The 19,581-nt window shown below is 37.3% G+C and overlaps 1 protein-coding gene across 2 annotated transcripts in view; it reads right to left on the reverse strand.

The window, feature by feature from the left end:
* Positions 1-339: 339 nt before the first annotated feature.
* The window catches only part of LOC107089661 (somatomedin-B and thrombospondin type-1 domain-containing protein-like), a 22,450-nt gene continuing 3,208 nt past the window's right edge, over positions 340-19,581 (reverse strand). The window contains exons 2-5 of one of the 2 annotated variants that reach the window (XM_015382567.1): positions 9,445-9,627; positions 8,174-8,264; positions 2,844-3,002; positions 340-1,122 (exon numbers count right to left, since the gene is read on the reverse strand). In XM_015382567.1, the coding sequence (XP_015238053.1) occupies positions 1,017-1,122; positions 2,844-3,002; positions 8,174-8,264; positions 9,445-9,627 (539 nt within the window). In that variant the 3' untranslated portion in view covers positions 340-1,016. Of the gene's footprint in view, positions 1,123-2,843; positions 3,003-8,173; positions 8,265-9,444; positions 9,631-19,581 lie in introns of both variants that reach the window. The other variant, XM_015382566.1, reaches the window with a different exon arrangement.

Consider the following 19,581-nt stretch of genomic DNA (forward strand, 5'->3'; position numbering starts at 1 on the left):
ATTTCTTAAATCGGTCCTTTTCTTCTAGAATAATTTCCAGATATCTGCAAATCTGCACCCTTAACACTACTTCTTTGTAGTCTCTGATCTTTATGGCACTCCAACCCCATCCCCATCCCCACCCAAAACAAAAACAACAAATAAATGAAACAACAGAATTACCCTTCAGATAATGACCCTCAGTGTCTATTTTGGGGTGTTTTTTTTATGCACACCATGCAAAACTGAATTACAGGCAATGAACATCATTCTGATTCATGTCACTCAATCTGTTTTCTGGTTGTATTAATTTTCTTTAATCATAAGAAAATAGACAGCGACTCTGTTTTGAAAAGTTTATTTTCTTAATTTACTTAGTATTAAAAATTCTGATCCTGATCATGCTTGGAGTGTCCCATTTACACAAAAGCCATCATGCAGAGTTCATAAAAATAAGAAGGTGGCGACTTATAAGTGACATAAACAAAGAAACCTAATTGATCAATCCTTAATATTAATCTTATTATTTATGAAATGTCACTGGAACTTAAATTGTAAAAATATGCATATATTTTAATCAGTGTTTACAGTCTCTGCAGCATACATGTGTTTAAGAGCTCTTTGGATCATTGTTTATTGTAGTTTTGACAAAACAGAGTACATATACAGTACACAGAATCCACCATAAGTATAAAATATAAGAATCAAAACGCACATTTCTTTTTAGATTTATACATCATCCATTAGCAGACATTTGCATTGATGGAGGTAGATAGCAAAGATTCAGAGGTAAAAAGATGTAGACTTTGCAGTGGTTTTGACATGCAGAAATGTGGCTTATAAATTGGAACTGAAGAAATGCATTAACTTCTTTAAGCTTAACTTTTAGGTATATAACACAAAGTATGAGATGAGAAGTGGCAGGATGCAACTGATTTCCATGAGTTGTCTTTCCGGGATTCAGGACAGAAGGGCCTGGTTTGGCTGGCAGTGCTCTGCTGGGTTTGAAGAGGCTCTCTGAAGGCAACCAGAGCGACTCAAACAAAGAGGACAGAGTAAGGAGGACAACGGCAGGGTTCAGAAGACAGTTCTCGAACCCAGGAACCATGGCATCCCGGAGCTGAGGCTGCAGTCCAGAAGGTTCTGGAGAATAACGAATAATATGATGATTGGCAATAAATATATATGAAATAATGAAGATTTATCCTTCACAAAGAAGAAAGAGGTTTCATTAACAATTCTAAGCAAAATAAAATAATTTAAATAACATTATGATTATAGAGGGTGTAGATGTGAAGCCATCAACTATTTAATAATCATTGGAAGGCAAAGCGAAGGCTTAATTCTCCCAAACCCCCATCCCCCCTCGAATAAACTTTTCTAGATGTTTTTTTAAGGATGATATGGATTAATTTTCACTTCCTGAAGATAAGACAGCAGGGAGCCTAATACAAACACTGAACTATGAAAAAACTCTGCAGAGGTAAATTAACTGCTTAAGTAAACAGACACCCTGCTACATAAGGGATACATCTTAAACAAATCCATTCCATTTCTAAAGATGAATGGGATACCTCTAATTATTTTCTTGTTAGTATAAAAAAAATCTATACATTTCAGGGAATTTGGTAAAATAAGTTCATTGGTGTTCATTAATAATATTAACTCCAAGCCCTATGCCCTAACCACTAGGCCGCCACTCCCGCTGTTGCAGCAGGATAATGCACGGCCCCATTTTGCAAGGATCTGTTCACAATTCTTGGAAGCTGAAAACGTCCCAGTTCATACTGACCGGACATGTCACCCACTGAGTATGTTTGGGATGCTCTGGATCAGCATATACGACAGCGTGTAACAGTTCCTGCCAATATACAGCATGGTCACACAGCCATTGAAGAGGTTGGACCAACATCCCACAGGCCACAATTGATAACCTGATCAACTCTATGAGAAGGAGATGTGTTGCATTGCATGAGGCAAATTGTGGTCACACCAGATACGGGTTGGTTTTCTGAGTCTCCAAACCTCCCGCCAATTAAACAAAACTGCACCTTTCAGAGTGGCCTTTTATTGTGGGCAGTCTAATTCACACCTGTGCACTAATCATGGTATCTAATCAGCATCTTGATGTGGCACACCTGTGAGGTGGGACAGATTAACTCAGCAGAGGAAAAGTGCTCCATTCCACATATTTAGACTGATTTGTGAACAATATTTAAGGGAAATGGTTATATTGTGTTTGTGGAAAAAGTTTAAGATATTTAAGTTCATCTCATAAAAAATAGAAGCAAAACGTAAAGTGTTTATAATTTTGTTGAGGGTATGTCAAAAATTGTTTAATGTTATCAGGTGTTTAGATATGACTGAACACTTATAGGCATTTCTCAACAATGTCTTAAGGTTTTTACTGTAGTGATAAAAAAAAACAAAAAAAGTAGGGCTGCAACAAACTATTTTGCAAATCGATTAATCTGTCCATTCTTTTTTCAATTAATCGATTAATAATCAAATAGAATGATGTTCCTTAAAAATTTTTAAAAAAAATTAAACCAGGTGAAACAAGAGCTTTACCATTTGAGGAGTTCAGGATATAGCCTACTGATAGAGGAAAAAGTTGTTTTTTTTATCTTAAATGCAAAATGTATATATATTTTTCTACAATCTTAATATAATTACTGCTCTAAGTTGATTGCTCTGTTGGCTAAAGGCATGTTTAATAGTCTCTATACTTCAGTTAACGATTATTCGATTAGTAAATAAGATGACGATTATTTCAATAATAAATCAATCACGATTAATCTTATTAATTGTTTTAGCCCTAAAAAAAAAAAACCCAGTCTGGTTATATATCAGTTTATTTTTACCTAACATCCTTCAGGCCATCTCCTGCACAGCGATCAGACTTTGACATGGCATCACTTTGACACTCTGCACAGATCAGCCTCTCTTGCACCAGTTGAGCACTCCAAAGCTTGAGTCTGCATCCAGGACTGGCCTGTTTCACCCTCAGATACACACAGTAGCTGCAAGAGCACAAAGGGAGGAATGAAGAATAAAAAACGTTTCAAGAAATTAATATTCAGAAATGAAAAAGTACAAAGAATCAATTTTTTATCACTTGGAAACAATGTTATTTTGTGAGAACTTAGCAGGGTTCTTTTGTAAGGAATGAAGCAAAGAGCCAAACATCCAACATTTTGTTCTTCAACAAAATAGCCAAAAGGGAAAAAAAAAAAAAAGGAAAGGTTAAACACATAGCAGCCGCTCTCTGTCTTTGCAAACCACATGGTTTAGACCAGTGCTGGCCTTTCAGTAGCCCTGCCCTGTGTGTTTTAGCTGTCTCCTTGCTGCCACACAACTGACTAAAATACTACAGCACTTTATGGCTTCTGAGGAGGCAATGCAATTAGGTGTGTTGCAACAGAGAGACATCTAAAATATTCTCAGTGGTACTTGAGGTCCAGGTACGATCTCTGAGCAATATTGAATATGCCCAACTGTCTTTGCCCCTGCTGCTCCGAGGGCAACTCATAATGAAGAGAGGCATGTCTTTCTTTTGGGTTAGAAGAAAAAAAAAATCTAATATTTCATCACAATGAAATACTCCATAGTGCGAAATGCAATATTGCTTCATTTTAAATGTCTAGAGTTTGAAAGGCTTATAAAAGCATGATAAAGGACCTTCAATAGAATGTATTAATAACAGATTTGTTCTTTTTGAATTTGATCCAGTGGTATCATGGTCACCCGCTCAAACCTAATGTTAACATGGCTCAGTCCTCAGACTGGAAACAATCAAGGTTTTTTCTTCTTCTCTGATAACTGTTTTGTTTTTCATGCTCTTTGAACTTCACTCCATTTTTTCACATTGTCTTCGACTCAGACAGCTTTGACTAAACACCAATCTCAGTAGGAGGATTCTTCAATGAAAACATGAGCCTTCAGTTCTCTTTATTTATTACTTTTCCCATGTCACATTTCAGCAAGCTTTGCTTTCATTTGATACAAGGAGGGGAGAAAAGGGACAAGGAAAGAAAATAGGAAAAAAGTAACTTGTGAAACGCAAACACAAAGTAGTGCATACCTGTAAATTGTGACAATGTGGGTAGAGGTCAAGAAAACCATATCATGGTTTTCTTTTAATCCTTATCGTAATACTTTGTTTATCATTACTATAAAATATGATTTCAAATAATACATTTAAAATGTTGCTCCTCTTTCAATTTCCTGGAAGTCTGTTTGATTATACTGCTTTGCTATTCACAGTAGTACGGCAAACTGGACACATTTTTGGAAAAAAAAAATGACAGAATAGGAACAGATCAACAGCCCTGGAGTACACTGCTGCTGCTGTAAAGAAAATGAATAAAATAAAAACTCCTACTTAAATCAGAAAGCATACATGAAGTTTGAGAAATAAGTTATGCATAAAAATGGCCTGGCTTTGCACCTTTAAAAGGTACTTAAAACAAAACATATAGCATCCCAACCCTTGGACAATGACGTGTGTACATGTAGTACTGACAGTCATTAAGCTCAGGCTTTACAAACTGTAGGAGCCACCAATCCCTCCCTCCCAGTACTGTAACCCCTGGCTGTCCCTTCCAAACACAAACCCGCCCCCACACATACCTGAGAGAGCCATGGTTTGTTTTGATTCTCTCCTCCACAGTTTGTGGAAAAAACATTTGGATTTAGTCTGATAAAAACAGTGTTTAAAGATTATAATATTATTATAATATGTATTATTGCAGGGTAGGATTTAAAATGTAGACTGATTTAAAATTTAAAATGTACAAAAACAGACATCTATGTATTAAAGGTATAGAGGACAATCTTATATTTTCGGGTAGATCATCTAAATAAGTGGTCATCCTAATTGTCATTCATTCTGGTAATATGTTTACATAAGGCTGTCCTACATGCTCATCCCCAGTTAGCTATTTTTATCCGTGCATGCGCACTTTCAGGCGTATATCTGTGGTGAGCTACGGATTCAGACAGTCATTGAAGCTCACCTCTCTCACCCCTTTGACAATGGCTGAGGGTCGTAAGACAATATATCCCGGAATGCTTTGCGCAGAGCTTTCTTCGCAAAGCATTATCGGATTTGCCGTCAGAGCTGCCCACTGTTGCCATAGGCTATTGCTACCTGACAGCGGCAACTAATAAAGATCCTGCATGCTCCATGCGGTGGAGGAGGAGTTACATGATCAACGGAGCAAAAAGCAGTGATCATGTGTCCAAACTGTAAGTTAACTGAGTTCACTATAAAGTCCCTGCTATAGTGATTGAGGGATTTAGGGGTTAGGGCAGACATTTGAGCATGGTAAGCTTGTATGAGCAATGAGAACAGCAACCTTTAAACAGAGCGTGCGCAAGGAGAAATGGGCTTGTGCATGGTCTTGCACATGTTTTTTTTTTTTTCTTTGAAAGTGGAGAGGGCCCTTTAACAGATTGGCGAAAATCCTCCACAATACCTTTATAACAATTCCTAGGTGCTCCGTGCGGAAATTCTGTCTGTATCCGTGGCGAGCGGCTCCTGCTGGTGAGGGTTCACAAATGTAAACATCAACAGGCATCCCGTGATTTAGCTCATAAATATCACAACTATCAACACATTTTGGAAAAACTCCAGGAAAGAAATTGCTGATATTCTCCAACATCAGGAAGAGGCTTTGATAAAGTTGTAAACAGCAAATGTGGATGGCCTGATGAGACCATCATCAGACTTCTTTAATCTAATCAATATTTTAAGAATTAGAATATCATTGAAAAGTTTACTTATTTCAATCAAGCAATGCGCTAAAAAAACACATAATAGAAAAATGAAACACAATGGAATGTTTTTGAAGACTTAATTCTGCAAAATACAATAATTGTTTGCCTAAAGCTCAAAAAAAAAGTTTCCCTAATTGTTGGGAGCCCATGAATAGAAAAATAAAAAAACATGATACATTCAGAAATGTGGGCTTAATAAAAAGCAGGTCTATTACTTGCTACAAAAATTTATCTATATAAATATTAATGTAAACTGAGACACACCTTTTCCACTCAGACATGGAGGCAGCAATATGCTGTGAGGATGATTTTGTACTTACTAGAAAGGCGCTGTAAAGGTCCAGGCCTTTATCACTTTAGATAACTTAAAATCCTGATTAAATAAACCAAGTTTTGTCATGGCAATCTGACAAATAGTCAAGATGTAAAACACTTTTGGAGGCCAATGTATTCCCATTATAATCCAACTGTCTATTGTATCTAATTCAAAGTGAACAGCGTAGTTTGTATTCATGCATTAATTTATCTCCTTAATTATGTAAAACCTGCTACAACATTTATCAGTAGCTATGACCACCTGTTAATAATATAACTGAACTTTACTGATCTTACATTGGAGAAATTTACCTCTGCATTTAACCCATCCCGGTCTGGGAGCAGTGGGCTGCCATCGTGGGGCACCCAGGGAGCAGTGTAGGGTTAAGGAAGTGGGGCTCGAGAGGATTCCAAACTCTATGCCCTATGCACTAGGCTGCGACTCCCCTCACTAATTTGTTAGTTGTTTAATGACAACAACTAACATATTAATGCAATGAATCAAACCACAGTTTTAAGAAACTTTGGGGCATACACATGAGTTCAATGTCTCTTGAGACAGTAACCATGACAACCCCGCCAATACACCAGATGTCTGTGAAGCAATATCTGCTTAGATTAAGTCCAGAGGACTCAAAGATAATTTCAGTTAAAACAAAGGGATCTCATGTCGAGTTTAATTAAATAAATGGTTCTCAGTAGACAGAAAAGGAATCCTGATTTTATTTCCTTTTCATATATTTTTACATGTAAAAAAAAAGGTACACTCAGCTTTGATCAAAGTTGACATTAGTGCCGTGAGTTTTTTCTATGAATATGGACCAAAGATGCTTTATCCGTAGAGGTCAGCGCATGATGACAAATATTCAGGGCTGGAGTACATGTTACACAGCCAAAGCAAAAAGAAACATTGGCCTTGTGCCGTTCACTCTAATCTTCGTGCAAAGCTGATTTTAGTGTGACCTTAAAACTTACGTCAAAACTGATTAAAAACCAAAGATAAAATCTTGCAACCTTAAGGAATGTGTTTTGTTTTGTTGTTTTTTTCAAATTAGATACCGTCCAGCACTTCATTAAAAATGGTAACTTCTTAAAACAGGTCATTTTTGTATCATGCTGCATTGGAACAGGTTCTGATTGGCAAATTCCAACTAAATGATTGCATCCATTGGTGGACTTCAATGTCTGAAGGTTACAAAGGAGCTAGGGCGTTTTTCTAATAGCAACTGGGTAAAATGCAGGATATATCCTGGAATGGTCACTTTTCCATCAAAGGACAGACAACCCTGCCTTCACTCAATCATAACTAAAGACACCTTAAAAAAACGAATAATAAACCTAAAAATTATGATTTGAACTGTAAGTTTCTACAAAGAGGAGCCCACACATTCATAGTAAGAACCTGAAAACTTTTGCCAAAAATACCCAGGACCCTCATGCAGCAATGCATAGTGCTGGTCAAACTAAATGCATCCACATGAAAACAAAGGAGGATTTTTCTTGAATGCTGCTTTAAAACATGATTAGGTAGTGACATCAGAAAGGTTATCATTTGAATCAGCCCCCCCCCCCACACACACACACACACACACACACACTTCATCTGGGACTGGGTCGCGGGGGCGGCAGTCTGAGTAGAGGCTCCCAGACTTCAATCTCTGCAGAAAGCCTGAGGCACTCACAGGCCAGGACACACAGTCCCTCAGTCCCCAAAGATATAGTCCTGCAGTTGTTTAACCTTTTTTATATTAAAGGCAAGCAGCCAGCTCAGTTGTTTAGATCTATTACATTTTAATCTGCACAATGTGATTTCCAGTGTTATTTAACTTTTTTTTTTTCATTTAAAACCAGCCAACATTTTCAAACAAACCTCCCGGGACAGCTGTACCAATTCTGCATGATTGCATTTCTCCACAGGGAGGAGCTCAATAACGCTTTAATTTCAACACTTTCTAATCAAAACACAGTTAAATGAAAACCAAACAAGAAACACAATGTCTTCACTTTTGATTGATTGCTATAATCATATCACTCTGCAAAATCAGTACAAAATAAGAGCACTCAGTGGAATGTACGTATGTGATATAAAAGTCCATACCCGTTCTTCTCCTCCTTCATCCGCATGTGTGGTCTCCTCCAAGGGTCCTTAAAGGTCCTCTTGAAAGAATCAGGCAGGATCTTTGCTACCTCTAAAATTTGGTGGTAAAGATGCAAACAAGAAAAAAAGATCAAAGGTCAAATACATCCTCAAAAATATTGGCAACATGAGAAAAGATGTAAATTAAGTTAAATCTAAGTAAATAACAGATCTGTTGTCAGTTCATCAATCTCCAAAACCACTCAGGTCTTCTAGTTCAAGCCTACTCTGTCCACCCAGAACTAGAACCAAACATGGAGAAGCAGTATTTAGTTCCTATGACCCACTTATCTGGAACAAACTTCCAGAAGACTGTAAAAGTGCTGAAAGCCTAAGTTCCTTTAAGTCAAGGTTAAAAACCCCAGCCAAGTTTGTAGTCCAACAGTTTTACATTCTTTACAAACTGCTTTTATTATGTTTTTATCTGTATTTGCATTTATTCTGCATTTACTTTGTATCCTTTTAATTGTTTAATTCGTTTAAAGCACTTTGAATTGTCTTTGTCCGGAATTGTGCTGTATATATAAACTAAATTTGCCCTGCATTAAACGCTTATGTAGCATAAACGTGCACTGAAAGTTGTGGAAGGCTTCATTGGCCATGTCCCTTAATCAGCAGTTTGCCATTTCATCATTTGCAAAGATCAACATATATCGGCCTTGAGCAAATGTTCTTTCCTGTTTTAAAAAACAGGATAAGAGAAAATAATCTGTGTCCCGTAAATGTTTAAACCACAAAAACAGGAAGAAGTACATTGCTAATACCAACCTCTGGGACATGCTGATCAACTTTAGAAAGTTTGGTATAAGTTGTTAAAATGTCTGCTAAGAGTGGTAATGTTGGTATATATCCCCTGGTGATCTCACCAGGGGATTTCTTTTTTGTAAATACTCCTAACCCTTAGCTGCTCATTGTATTGGTCAAACTATGAAAATAAGTCAAAGTTAAATAAACTATAAACTAACTTTCACTCAGTTTTCAAAGGAAAAATGTTTTATGGTGCTTTACAGCCAGGAAAACCCTCTAAACAGTGAAGACTGTAACTGGGGTGTTGAAGTAGTCCAGCTGGATCAGGGATTTCACAATACGTGTGGAAATATGTTGTTTATAGTTAGTTTCCTATCAAGAACGCTTCCAGAGAACAGTTAAAACCCAACTTATAAAGAACCTGTACTAGCAATTCTATCAGAGAATTATAGATCAGAAGCAGTCAGAAGAAGTCAGGCATGTACCTTTGGCGTTGTCACATATCACGTTGTTTCCAAAGCATCCTCGTCTCTGTCTGAGATCTGGACACGGTGTGCCCCCATTTCTCGGAGGAACAGACACTAAACGAGTCCTCTCCTTGCTGCCAACTCCACACGGAGAGGAACATGAAGACCAGGGACCCCAAGATCCAACCACACAGTCGATGGCTGCTGAGGGATGCAGGAAATGATACAGAGATTTTCAGATAAAGTAATCAATCATGAAATTGTATTGAATCTTTTCAACAAATCTTCTGGCCAATTATAGTGGCTTGCAAAAGTATTCATTTTTTCACGTTACAGCCACAGATTTCAAACCTGCTTTTTTTTTTTAGGTTTATGTGATAGACAAAAACAAAGGCTGGCATATTTTTTAAACTGAAAGAAAAGGATAATGATTGTTTTCTAGATATTTACAATCGCAAATCAGCCACCTTACTCTGACCTTTCCTAAATAAAATCTAATTAGGTAAAATTCTGCCACTCTTGTTGAGAGTTGCAGACTTTTCTAATCTTTGCTTTCATGCCTAACTGTCTGGTTTTAAGCATAAGCTAACGGCCACACAGATTTATGGTTCCAGGTAGGCATTTGGCAATGGGTGACTGTCATTAAAAGCTGTTTATGTTAGCCCAGCTAAATCCCAGACACAGGAAGTCTGCAGCCAAGGTCATACGTGTGTGTTCATTTTACATAGGGGCTAATTTTACACCCTGTCCTTTTTTGATTTACCCTTTAAAACCACACCAGTGAGGGTAGCAAAGCATGTAAACAGCAGCAGCAATTAGACTTCCTGTTTGGGAGACTGCGTTGGCCAATTACAACAGTCTAAGAGGAAGCTGTATTACTGAAATTGCTGTTCTGATCAAAGCCAAAATGAAAAACAAAACAACAATCAAGCTCTATTCAGATTTAATAGATGCAGACATTTAATGCTCTTGTTTTGGGGAGGAACCATACACTTTATAAACAATGTGATCAGAGCTAATCAAGACCTAAAACAAAAACAACGGAATCCGAACAAACACACTGACACCAAAAAACCTTTTTCTTTTTTTCCCACCTTGAATCATGGAAATTTCAAAGAGTACAGAAAAAGTGTTGATCATATTATTCTCTGAAGGAAATAAATAAATATACCATAACTGAATCTAATCTACTCTTCCACATAATGGGTTCCTCTCTTTCTTTAGAAAACTCGTCCAGCTTCCAGGACAATACAGCGATTGAATAATTGTGTGTGAGCAGGAGGGAAAAAGGCTTTAAAGGTGCCGCCTGCTTGGCTCATACCCAACGTTCCCATTGAATTTTGAGAGTGGTGGGGGCTCTTCCAGTGACATGGCCTATCCACAAAGCCAAATCCAAAAATTCCTGAACATTCCAGCCTGACACTTTCCTTTCCATGAGAACAATGTACATACAGTGTCTTGAGAATGTATTCAAATCTCTCCAGTTTTTAACACTTTTTTCTGACTACAATTACAAAATCAAATGTTTGGTATGGAAGTTTTATGTTACAGGCCAATTAAAAGTGAGGCATGATTATCTATTAAAACTATATGTCTGTCCATCATCCATACCTGCTTATCTATGCCAGAGCCATGGGAGTCGTGCCTATCTCCTACAGTCACTGGACAGGAGCCAGTTATGATAAGCTAGGATACGGGTGATGTGTTTATTTATGGGTTTATGTTGTTCCTCTAGATAAACACTTCGTAGAAACAATTTTGTGCGACATTAGAGAAGCATGCATTTTTTTCGTTGTGTTTATAAGTTTTTCTCATCTAGAGTGAGATTTAATTCTATATGACTATAGATGACCATAACAAACAATTTTAAACTTCCCACCAAATCTTAGTCAGATTTATGTATATATTTTTTCTGTTGAAAGTTTAACCTCTACCTCAATCTCGAGCCTTTTGCAGCCGCTAACAAGTCTTAAAGCATTGCCCTGAACAAAGCTAAATAGATCCTCCTATGAAGTGTTTCTCTATGCCTGCTAAACATTTACCCCACAGTATGGTGCTGCCACCACTGTGCTTCATACTGGTAATTGTGTTTTCACTGCAATTTGCAATTGGTTTTTAACTACACATATTATTGTGTATCCAGGAAAAAATACTTTATTTTGTTAAATAACCAGAGTTCCTAGAACCTAAATCTTCTTTAATTCATTATGTCTTTCTTTTCTTTTGTTTCCCACTTTGTACTTACTATCTTAATAATTCAATTCAGTTTATTTATAAATATATAGCGCCAATTCACAACACATCCCATCTCAAGGCACTTTCAATTCAACCAGGCCATACAGTCAAATTGATGATTGAAGTTTTCTATCTAAGGAAAACCAGCTGATTGCATCGACTCCCTCACACCAAGCATGCTTGCAGTGACAGTGGAGAGGAAAAACTCCCTTTTGACAGGAAGAAACCTCCAGCAGAACCAGGCTCAGTGTGAGCAGCCATCTGCCGAGGTCGACCGGGGTTCAAGAAGACAGAAGCAGACAAACAGAGAGACGCAGAGATACAAAAGGCAACTGTCAACCAGCTCCACAGGAAACACACAACCAGGCAGACGAGCTCCGAGCCAGCCCCCACATCAGAGGATGAAGAGAGCACATCCAGCCAGACACAGCCACAGAAAAACGACTACACTGAAAAACAGGTTGAGCTCAAACATCTTCAAACAAAGGTGTTGATGGGAGCAGCACAGCTGATATTTCTCTCTTGGATGGTGTCCCAGCCAAACAGGAACAAACCATATATAATACACCAGATATAAACTCTATAATATACATAAGTTTGTAGTCACAACCAATCTTCCTAAAAAGTTATTCCTGGCATATGTTTGGGATTGGGTCAAGCTAAACTTCCTACTTATGCCTCCTCTGCCCTTTCTTATCCTTATATGCCTTTCCTTCCGCTTGTGCAAAGCATCTTGATGTTGTGGTTCTTTTCTTTTTATAGCGGCGCAAACACAAACAAGCAGTACCTTTGAGGTTTTGCTGTAGTGACATCAGTTGTTCCTGGTAGTTTTTGCATCCACTGGGAGACTGAACTATTATTATCCCTCTTATCAAACACTCACACAAACAGGAATAAGGTTCTGTCTGGAAGGATCCACCTGTTGGCCCTGAGCCACCAGAGGTCAGAAGGAAATGACTAAACTGTTGTGCGCTCCAACACTGCTTCTACTATGCTAACATTGGTGACAGTCTGACCGACACAACACTATTGTGTTCTGTTTACATTGTCGATGAGAAAGTCCCCATTTGGACAGCCTGTCACTAATTCTGACCCCTGACCCCCAATACAGGAAACAAATGGTGTTGGTCATCAGTATTCACAATTTTTAACATTGTAGCATTAGTCTTAGTGGGAAAGGTGACAGCATTTTATCACCATACTTTTTTATTGAAGAATTGGGTTTTAACTTTAAACAAAATAAGCGATTATTGCAAGAAAGTGTTCAGTGTTTTAAATCTTTTTTTTTGCCTCACATACGTCAGGATAATGTGATAAAAGATTCCTTTTTTTTGTGCATTGTTCAATATGTTTTAATATTCAAGAAAAAAAGGTAAAAGTGTAGGGAGATCCTGTGATCATTACGATAACCACACTTTCAAATTAGGTTGAAAGAGTTTGCCTGGTAATGCAATTTTAATGGATTTTTTAAATATGTAAACCAAGCAGTTTAATGAGTTTCAGACATCTTAAAGGCATACGTTTTTGCTCTTGCAAAAAGTTTCCTTGCTTTCTCTTTTCCTCTGATTGAAAAACATTTGTCCTAATAAAAAAGAGACGTAAAAATACAAATTATCTTTATCTTTTGTTCCCATTATTGTCTTGTCCTGTGCTAAAGCCCTTGTTTTGCTCCATCTGTTGTCCTTTTTTGGTCCCTTTTTACTCTCCCCCCTCCCTTTATCTGATGGGACGCAGATGTCCAGCTGGTGCCTGAAAGGCCAATAGTTTAAAAGCACCACACAGTGAATCCCATTGGACCAAGATCTGACCACTGTTAACACTTAGGGACATTAATTAAAAAAGATCTAGTGAAGGGGCATGGACTTAAAACAGCTTAGTGCATAGAGGAGGACCAAACAAACCAACCATTTAAAATACTTTCATACTCAAAACCTAAAAAGAACCAGAAAAGCAAATCAAAATATGTTCTATTTAGAGTATGAGTTCAACCTTTCAATAGAAAGCCATAATAATTGTATTCAGATACTAATGCATCTGGTTATACTGCTAAACAATGTGACTACCATTTTCAAGCAGAGAGAAAATAACAGTAATATCTTTATCTATTATTTTTAATAGGAAGATTGTTGCTAGTCAGGTGAAGTTTGTGCATGTTGAAAACCAAAAGAACAGCAGCAACACTAGCAGTAGCTCATGCTAGAATAGGCTGACGAAACATCCGCTTTTCAATGAACAGGTCAACTTTTTGAACAAGGTCCAGGGTCTTCAAAAGTCCCAGGCTTTTGAGAGGCATGGGGCTAAGTTTTATAGCACCAGTGTAACTTTGCATACAAAAATTAAAAGAAATTTGACTTAAAATTCTGGGTACCATAGTGCATTGTGAGTAAAGTTTGTCATTGAAGTGGGGAAAACAGTTAGTGTTCACCAGAAAATGTCTTCAAGAAGTAGGTGGACCTGTTTCCAGTCTATCCTGCGGTGCCTCCTCCACCACCTCCCACTGGTCTGTTTAATATGCCACACATATGTTAGAAATATGGATTAAGAGCAGGATGCAGGAAACAAAAGAGGAGAATGAAGGATGAGTTGGTGAATAGAAAAGGACTTCGTAACCAGAAAGTTAAAAACAAACACTTTGCAACAAGGTTCTGGGGGGTTAAATAGAACAAGAAGAAGATGTGAAAACAGGATAAACATTAATCATATTCTAACAGCACATTATGTGATCAGTCGTAGTTACTGATTACATTGCCAATTGTTGCATTTCCTTCATTCTACTGTTTTGTTTCCTCACCTTAATCCCCTGTAAAATCTCTTGTTCTTTTTAATTTACATAATCAAAATCACATGACTGCCATACTACAAACATTTGTCCAGTTTTGTAATTGTCCCATGTTGGGGGGGGGGGTTAGCATAAAGCATTTGTGCTCAGGGCATCCAGATGATCAGCAGGGCCTCAGCTTCAACACACTGATAGTCTGTTTTTGTCAACTGGTTCATTACATAAAAACTTCACCACAAATTAAAAGCTATATCAATTAAGCTTATTCATTTTTTATGTTTAATAAAACAACAGAAGAATGATCTAATGTAAAAGACATCAAAACTGGTTTTGGAGTAGATTCAGAGGGCCAGCAATAGGTTCTAGGAATGGTTCTGTCCTCAAGCCTTTGTAAAAATGTTTGAACTATTCTTGAAAGCCTTATTTATGCCAATAACCCAAACTACTTTCATATAAACACTATAAATCCTGAAAAAATCGTTTAAATTTATTGTGCATTTTCTTTTAATCTGCATAATTTCTAAACTACAGTCATAGAAATCAAGTTAGATTACCTCTGTCTTCTTTTTTTGCTTCTACTGGCCACCACATAACCAGGGCCATTAATCTGGAATGATATTTTGACTTTTTTGTTTTGTTCTTTAAAGTCATACACCAAAATCCTAAATTTGAAATTAATAGAACATATATGACACACTGTCTATCATTTCACTGCAAAAAGAGACCATTGAGACATAATATTATACACCTAAAATGAATGCAATATTTAAGTCCCCATCTAAACAGCACTTTATCTCTGTTATTATGTCTTTTAGAATCAAGACACTTGATGTAAACGAAGACGAACAGGAGAACAAGCAGAGCCTGGTCCTGTAACATCTCAGCAGTACGGGAAGGAGGGGAAAAAAAACGTTTTGCTGTGGTCACTAGACTACGTTGTTTTTCTGCATTAAGTTAATGAGACTTTGCAGGAGACTAAACAACATTGAGCTTAAAGCTGTTATGGCTGTCAGTGATGTGGACCAGTTTATTCTACATGGCAGTAATGAGTTCACATGTCTGCAGAGACTTTGTTCTGCCCAGAGATCTGTTTGTTTCAAACAGTTTGATTTGTTCTGATGCTTCAAGATAAACATCTGGCCACCATCATGTTGATTTAGGATGAAAGAAAAAAGGACAATATTTGTATTAGGTGAAGAATGTGGAAAGATGATAAAATGCCTCTTTAAAAATAAATAAGAGAGTAAGGACAAGATACTTGATAAAGTCAGGATAGTGTAGTTCTGATAATAAAATGCAATGACAGATTTCTAAGAGGGAGGAATAAAATGTGATCTGTCCAAAAGTTGTGGAGAGAACCTTGAATTTAAACTGCTTGTTGAAACTCCATTGAGATACTGTATTAACTACTATTTAGGGTCTATAACTGGTTTGCCAGAGTAGTATTTCAGAATGCTAAAATATAGGTCATTTCATATGAATGCCTTTTACTTTTCTGGGTGACTTTTTTAAATTTTGAACTTTAAAAATGTTTTAAAGTTATGAAGCACCCGGATGTTATGCATCAAATTTACAACAAGAGGTCTTGTAGAATACACAGCGGCTGTGGTATTTCATGTGGAAGGGAGGACAGACAGGAAACAAGGTAAAGGAGGAGTGAAAGTAGACGGTCAAAATAATTAGCAATCTTGGCATCACAAGAGCACCCAAGAGGAAAGGGAAGAAGCAGATATCTGCAGCAGAGAGAGGTGATACAGGGAATGTTGTTGTGAGGGAGAGCAAAACCAGACCCAACCAGAGAAGAATATTGGAGCCTCCTCCTCCGGATGTCTGTAAACATACATGAGCTTTACAGTCTGTGCAGGAATAAACATGAGCAGCTATCTTAACAGGAAACTTGCTGTGAAGTTACATTTATGTGAAAACTCCTTTAAGTGGCACTTTTGTGTAAAGGACTGATGCATATGCTTAATATAAAACAATGGAGTTTCGACTTTTTGTGGAACAGAATCAAAACCAAACCACAAACTACATATATTTTCAGCATAAAAAAGAAACTTTTAGGTTTTCAAAGATTTCTTCAAAATTATGTTTTAATAATAACAGCATATGTTTCTGTTTACAAGATAACACAATCTCTCATAATTAGTCGCTTTTTGTGTTCGCTTTAAGGTTGGTTTAATAAGGAAAAGCATCAGAGCATTATAGTGCCACCACCATGTTCTGATCTGATGGTCTTCATATGAGATTCTATATTTGGTATTATATTGGTAAAGTTTAATCCTGTAAATTGATCAGCAGTTAATGCTGATGGCTTTTGGTGTTAAACAACAGCTTCTAATGCCACCAAATAAACAGCTGAAGTCAACACTAGTGTATTTCATCCTCTATCAATAATAGTCATCATAAATGTACCCTAAAGGTATAGTGAAGCACATTCTTTTTTACGGGTGGATCATCAAAATAAGTGGTCCTCCTAATTGTCAATCATTCTGGTGATATGTTTAGGTAAGGCCGTCCTATGTGCTCGGCCCGTTTTCACTTACCGGTCGTGAGTCGGACATAGTGGAAAAATTGGAAATCTTTTGGAAACTAAGCCTGAATGAGCGATGCAAACAGCAACTTTTAAACAGAGCATGCACGAGGAGAAATGGGCTTGTGCACACTCTCGCACGCATTTAATAGGTATTCCCTCTCGGGAACGGGTGCAGAGTTGTGCATGCGCATTTTATTTATAAAGTGGAGAGGGCGGGTGTTTTAAAAAATTCACAAAAAATCCTCCACTATACCTTAAAACAAGTTACACCATGATAGTGTATGTAGAGCTTCGATCAAATCTATAACTCAGAATTAAGGCCAAATTATCCATCAGTTTCAGTAATGGCTTTAAACAGGCCATGATTATTAAGATCTAAAGTAAGACAGGATAGGACAAATGGCAGCTAAGTTCTCAGAGCTTTAAAATTATTTCAAAAACTATTTTTTTAACCTCCATTATTGTTCAAGGGCCACATTATATGGGGAAAAAATGTCTTCTTTTTTATTATGATCATTGTCTTGGGTTTTTAGTTTTGTGTGGTCCTTTGCAATATTTTGTACTATGGGGAATGTATAATTATTTATGTCTTGGTGTTCTTCTTGAATGTTTTTTGTCTGTTTCTTGGTCCTTTTTTCACACTACACACTTGATCCTGGGTTCTGTTGTCTCCTGTTGTTTTTAATGTTATTGCTCTTTTAGGATATTTACAGCCTGGTGCCTTTTGTTCCTTCACAGAACCTGACCTGTGAATGGAATTGTTCTCATTAAAACCCTGTTTTTGCTGGGATCTTTTAATGTGGTATTTCTTGTCAATTTTCATTCTTCACCTTTGACTTGTCCATAAAAGATTTATTTTTCATTAACTGCCTCATCTTATCTAATCGTCCATCACACAAAATTTTGATTGCATGTTTTCTTTCACACAGCACTAACAGCACCTCTTTAACTAATTTATATTTACAAAAAGAAAAGTTTAATGTTTGCTGATTCCTGCCATCTTTAAGCAGAACTAATGTTTCCAGACCTGTTTTTGCTTGGTTTTAACAACCAACACCTTAAATTAAACTGACCTGTTTATACACCCCAACTATTCAGAATGTCTTCCAGGTTGTTACTACTTGCTTACCTGAAATACTTTATATCAACACCCTCCCTGAAGCATAATGCTACCATTTTGAAAATCTTGAAGTGTTTGTGTTATAGTCATGCTAAGCAGTGTTTTAGTCACCCACTCTGAGCTCTTTGAACAGCTACAGCTGACCCAGGCTAATTACAGACTGTTCCCTAACCTGCTGCCGGATCAGAATCAGATAAAGTGTAGACCAGAGTATCAGGATATCAGGGTGCTTTGATGAAAATGATCCACACAGTATGGTGCCATGAAAATGCTATGCTTGTGCAGGAAGCTGGGATATGTTTCTTAGCATCAGAGAGTGCTCATTGCAGCATGCACTGTGTAATGGTGAAATTGCACCTTGGGGAGCACACATTCCGTCTATGGAGACAGACCAACTAGCACCTGCATTACACCAGACTAATTTTTCTCTTCAGGATGTAGCTGTCAGAGCTCCTCTTAGATAAACCTGAAAAAAAGCAACCTTGTGAAACATGTGAGCTAACTTGTGCATGTGGAAGTTTTGAAGAACCGGAGCTTCTAGGAGGTTTGATAATGGGTCAGCACTGACCTGAAGTGCTTGACTGAGCTTACTGAAACCTTATGTTTATAAAAATATAGGAAGAAGGACATCCAATCAGCTACAGTAGCTTTGTTGCTATACTCTTCTTTTCTTGTTGTGGATGGGGTCTAATGTCTGTTGCATTTATTCGAATGGTTATTTTCAAGAAGAAGTGGTTAAATTGACCAGAAATATAGATTGTATTAGTCAGCATCATTAGCCTTTGATAAGGTTTTTTTTTTTTTAAATATACCTTATCAAAACTAAGCTTAAAACTAAATATTGAGCAGCATTTTCTGATTCCATTAACAAGTGTAAGGATTAACATTTATACAACAAAAATATTGAATGATGTTACTCACATTCAGTTTACATTTAAAATATCTAAATACCAAGGACAAGTAACAATACCCCTTGAAATACTTGTTCACATTTTGTCACAATAAGAACACAACTGTCACGGTTTGGTGGTGTTGGTAGAGGACCCAAATGCAGAGACGAGTTGGTTGAGATGAATTTATGTGTTTTAATGGGTTTTCAGGTTCTGAGGCAGGAGGTAATCAGGCTCAGAGGCAGGAGTCAAAAATCCAACAAAAATATCTTTCAAGACAGGAGTCAAAAAATCCAACAAAAATATCTCACAACCAGAATCTAGGAGACATCAGGGAAAAACCAAAACTAAGAACCAGGAAGAGACAAGGAAGGACAACAGAGAACTGACCAGATGTTTGATGAGATGAAAGAAGAGGATCCAGCAAACAAGAACTGAAGAGGGAGGGTTTTTAAAGGGGACAGAGACAAGGAGAGAGCTGATGAGGAAATTGGCAACAGGTGCTAGCAACACAGAGAAAACAGCAAGGGAGGACAGAGCAGAGAACCGAGCTCCCGATAGAGGACACAAGAGGGCAGCAGAGGACAACGAATGG

Source organism: Cyprinodon variegatus, unplaced genomic scaffold, assembly GCF_000732505.1.
Source record: "Cyprinodon variegatus isolate N-32 unplaced genomic scaffold, C_variegatus-1.0 Scaffold260, whole genome shotgun sequence".
Classification (NCBI taxonomy): Eukaryota; Metazoa; Chordata; class Actinopteri; order Cyprinodontiformes; family Cyprinodontidae; genus Cyprinodon; species Cyprinodon variegatus.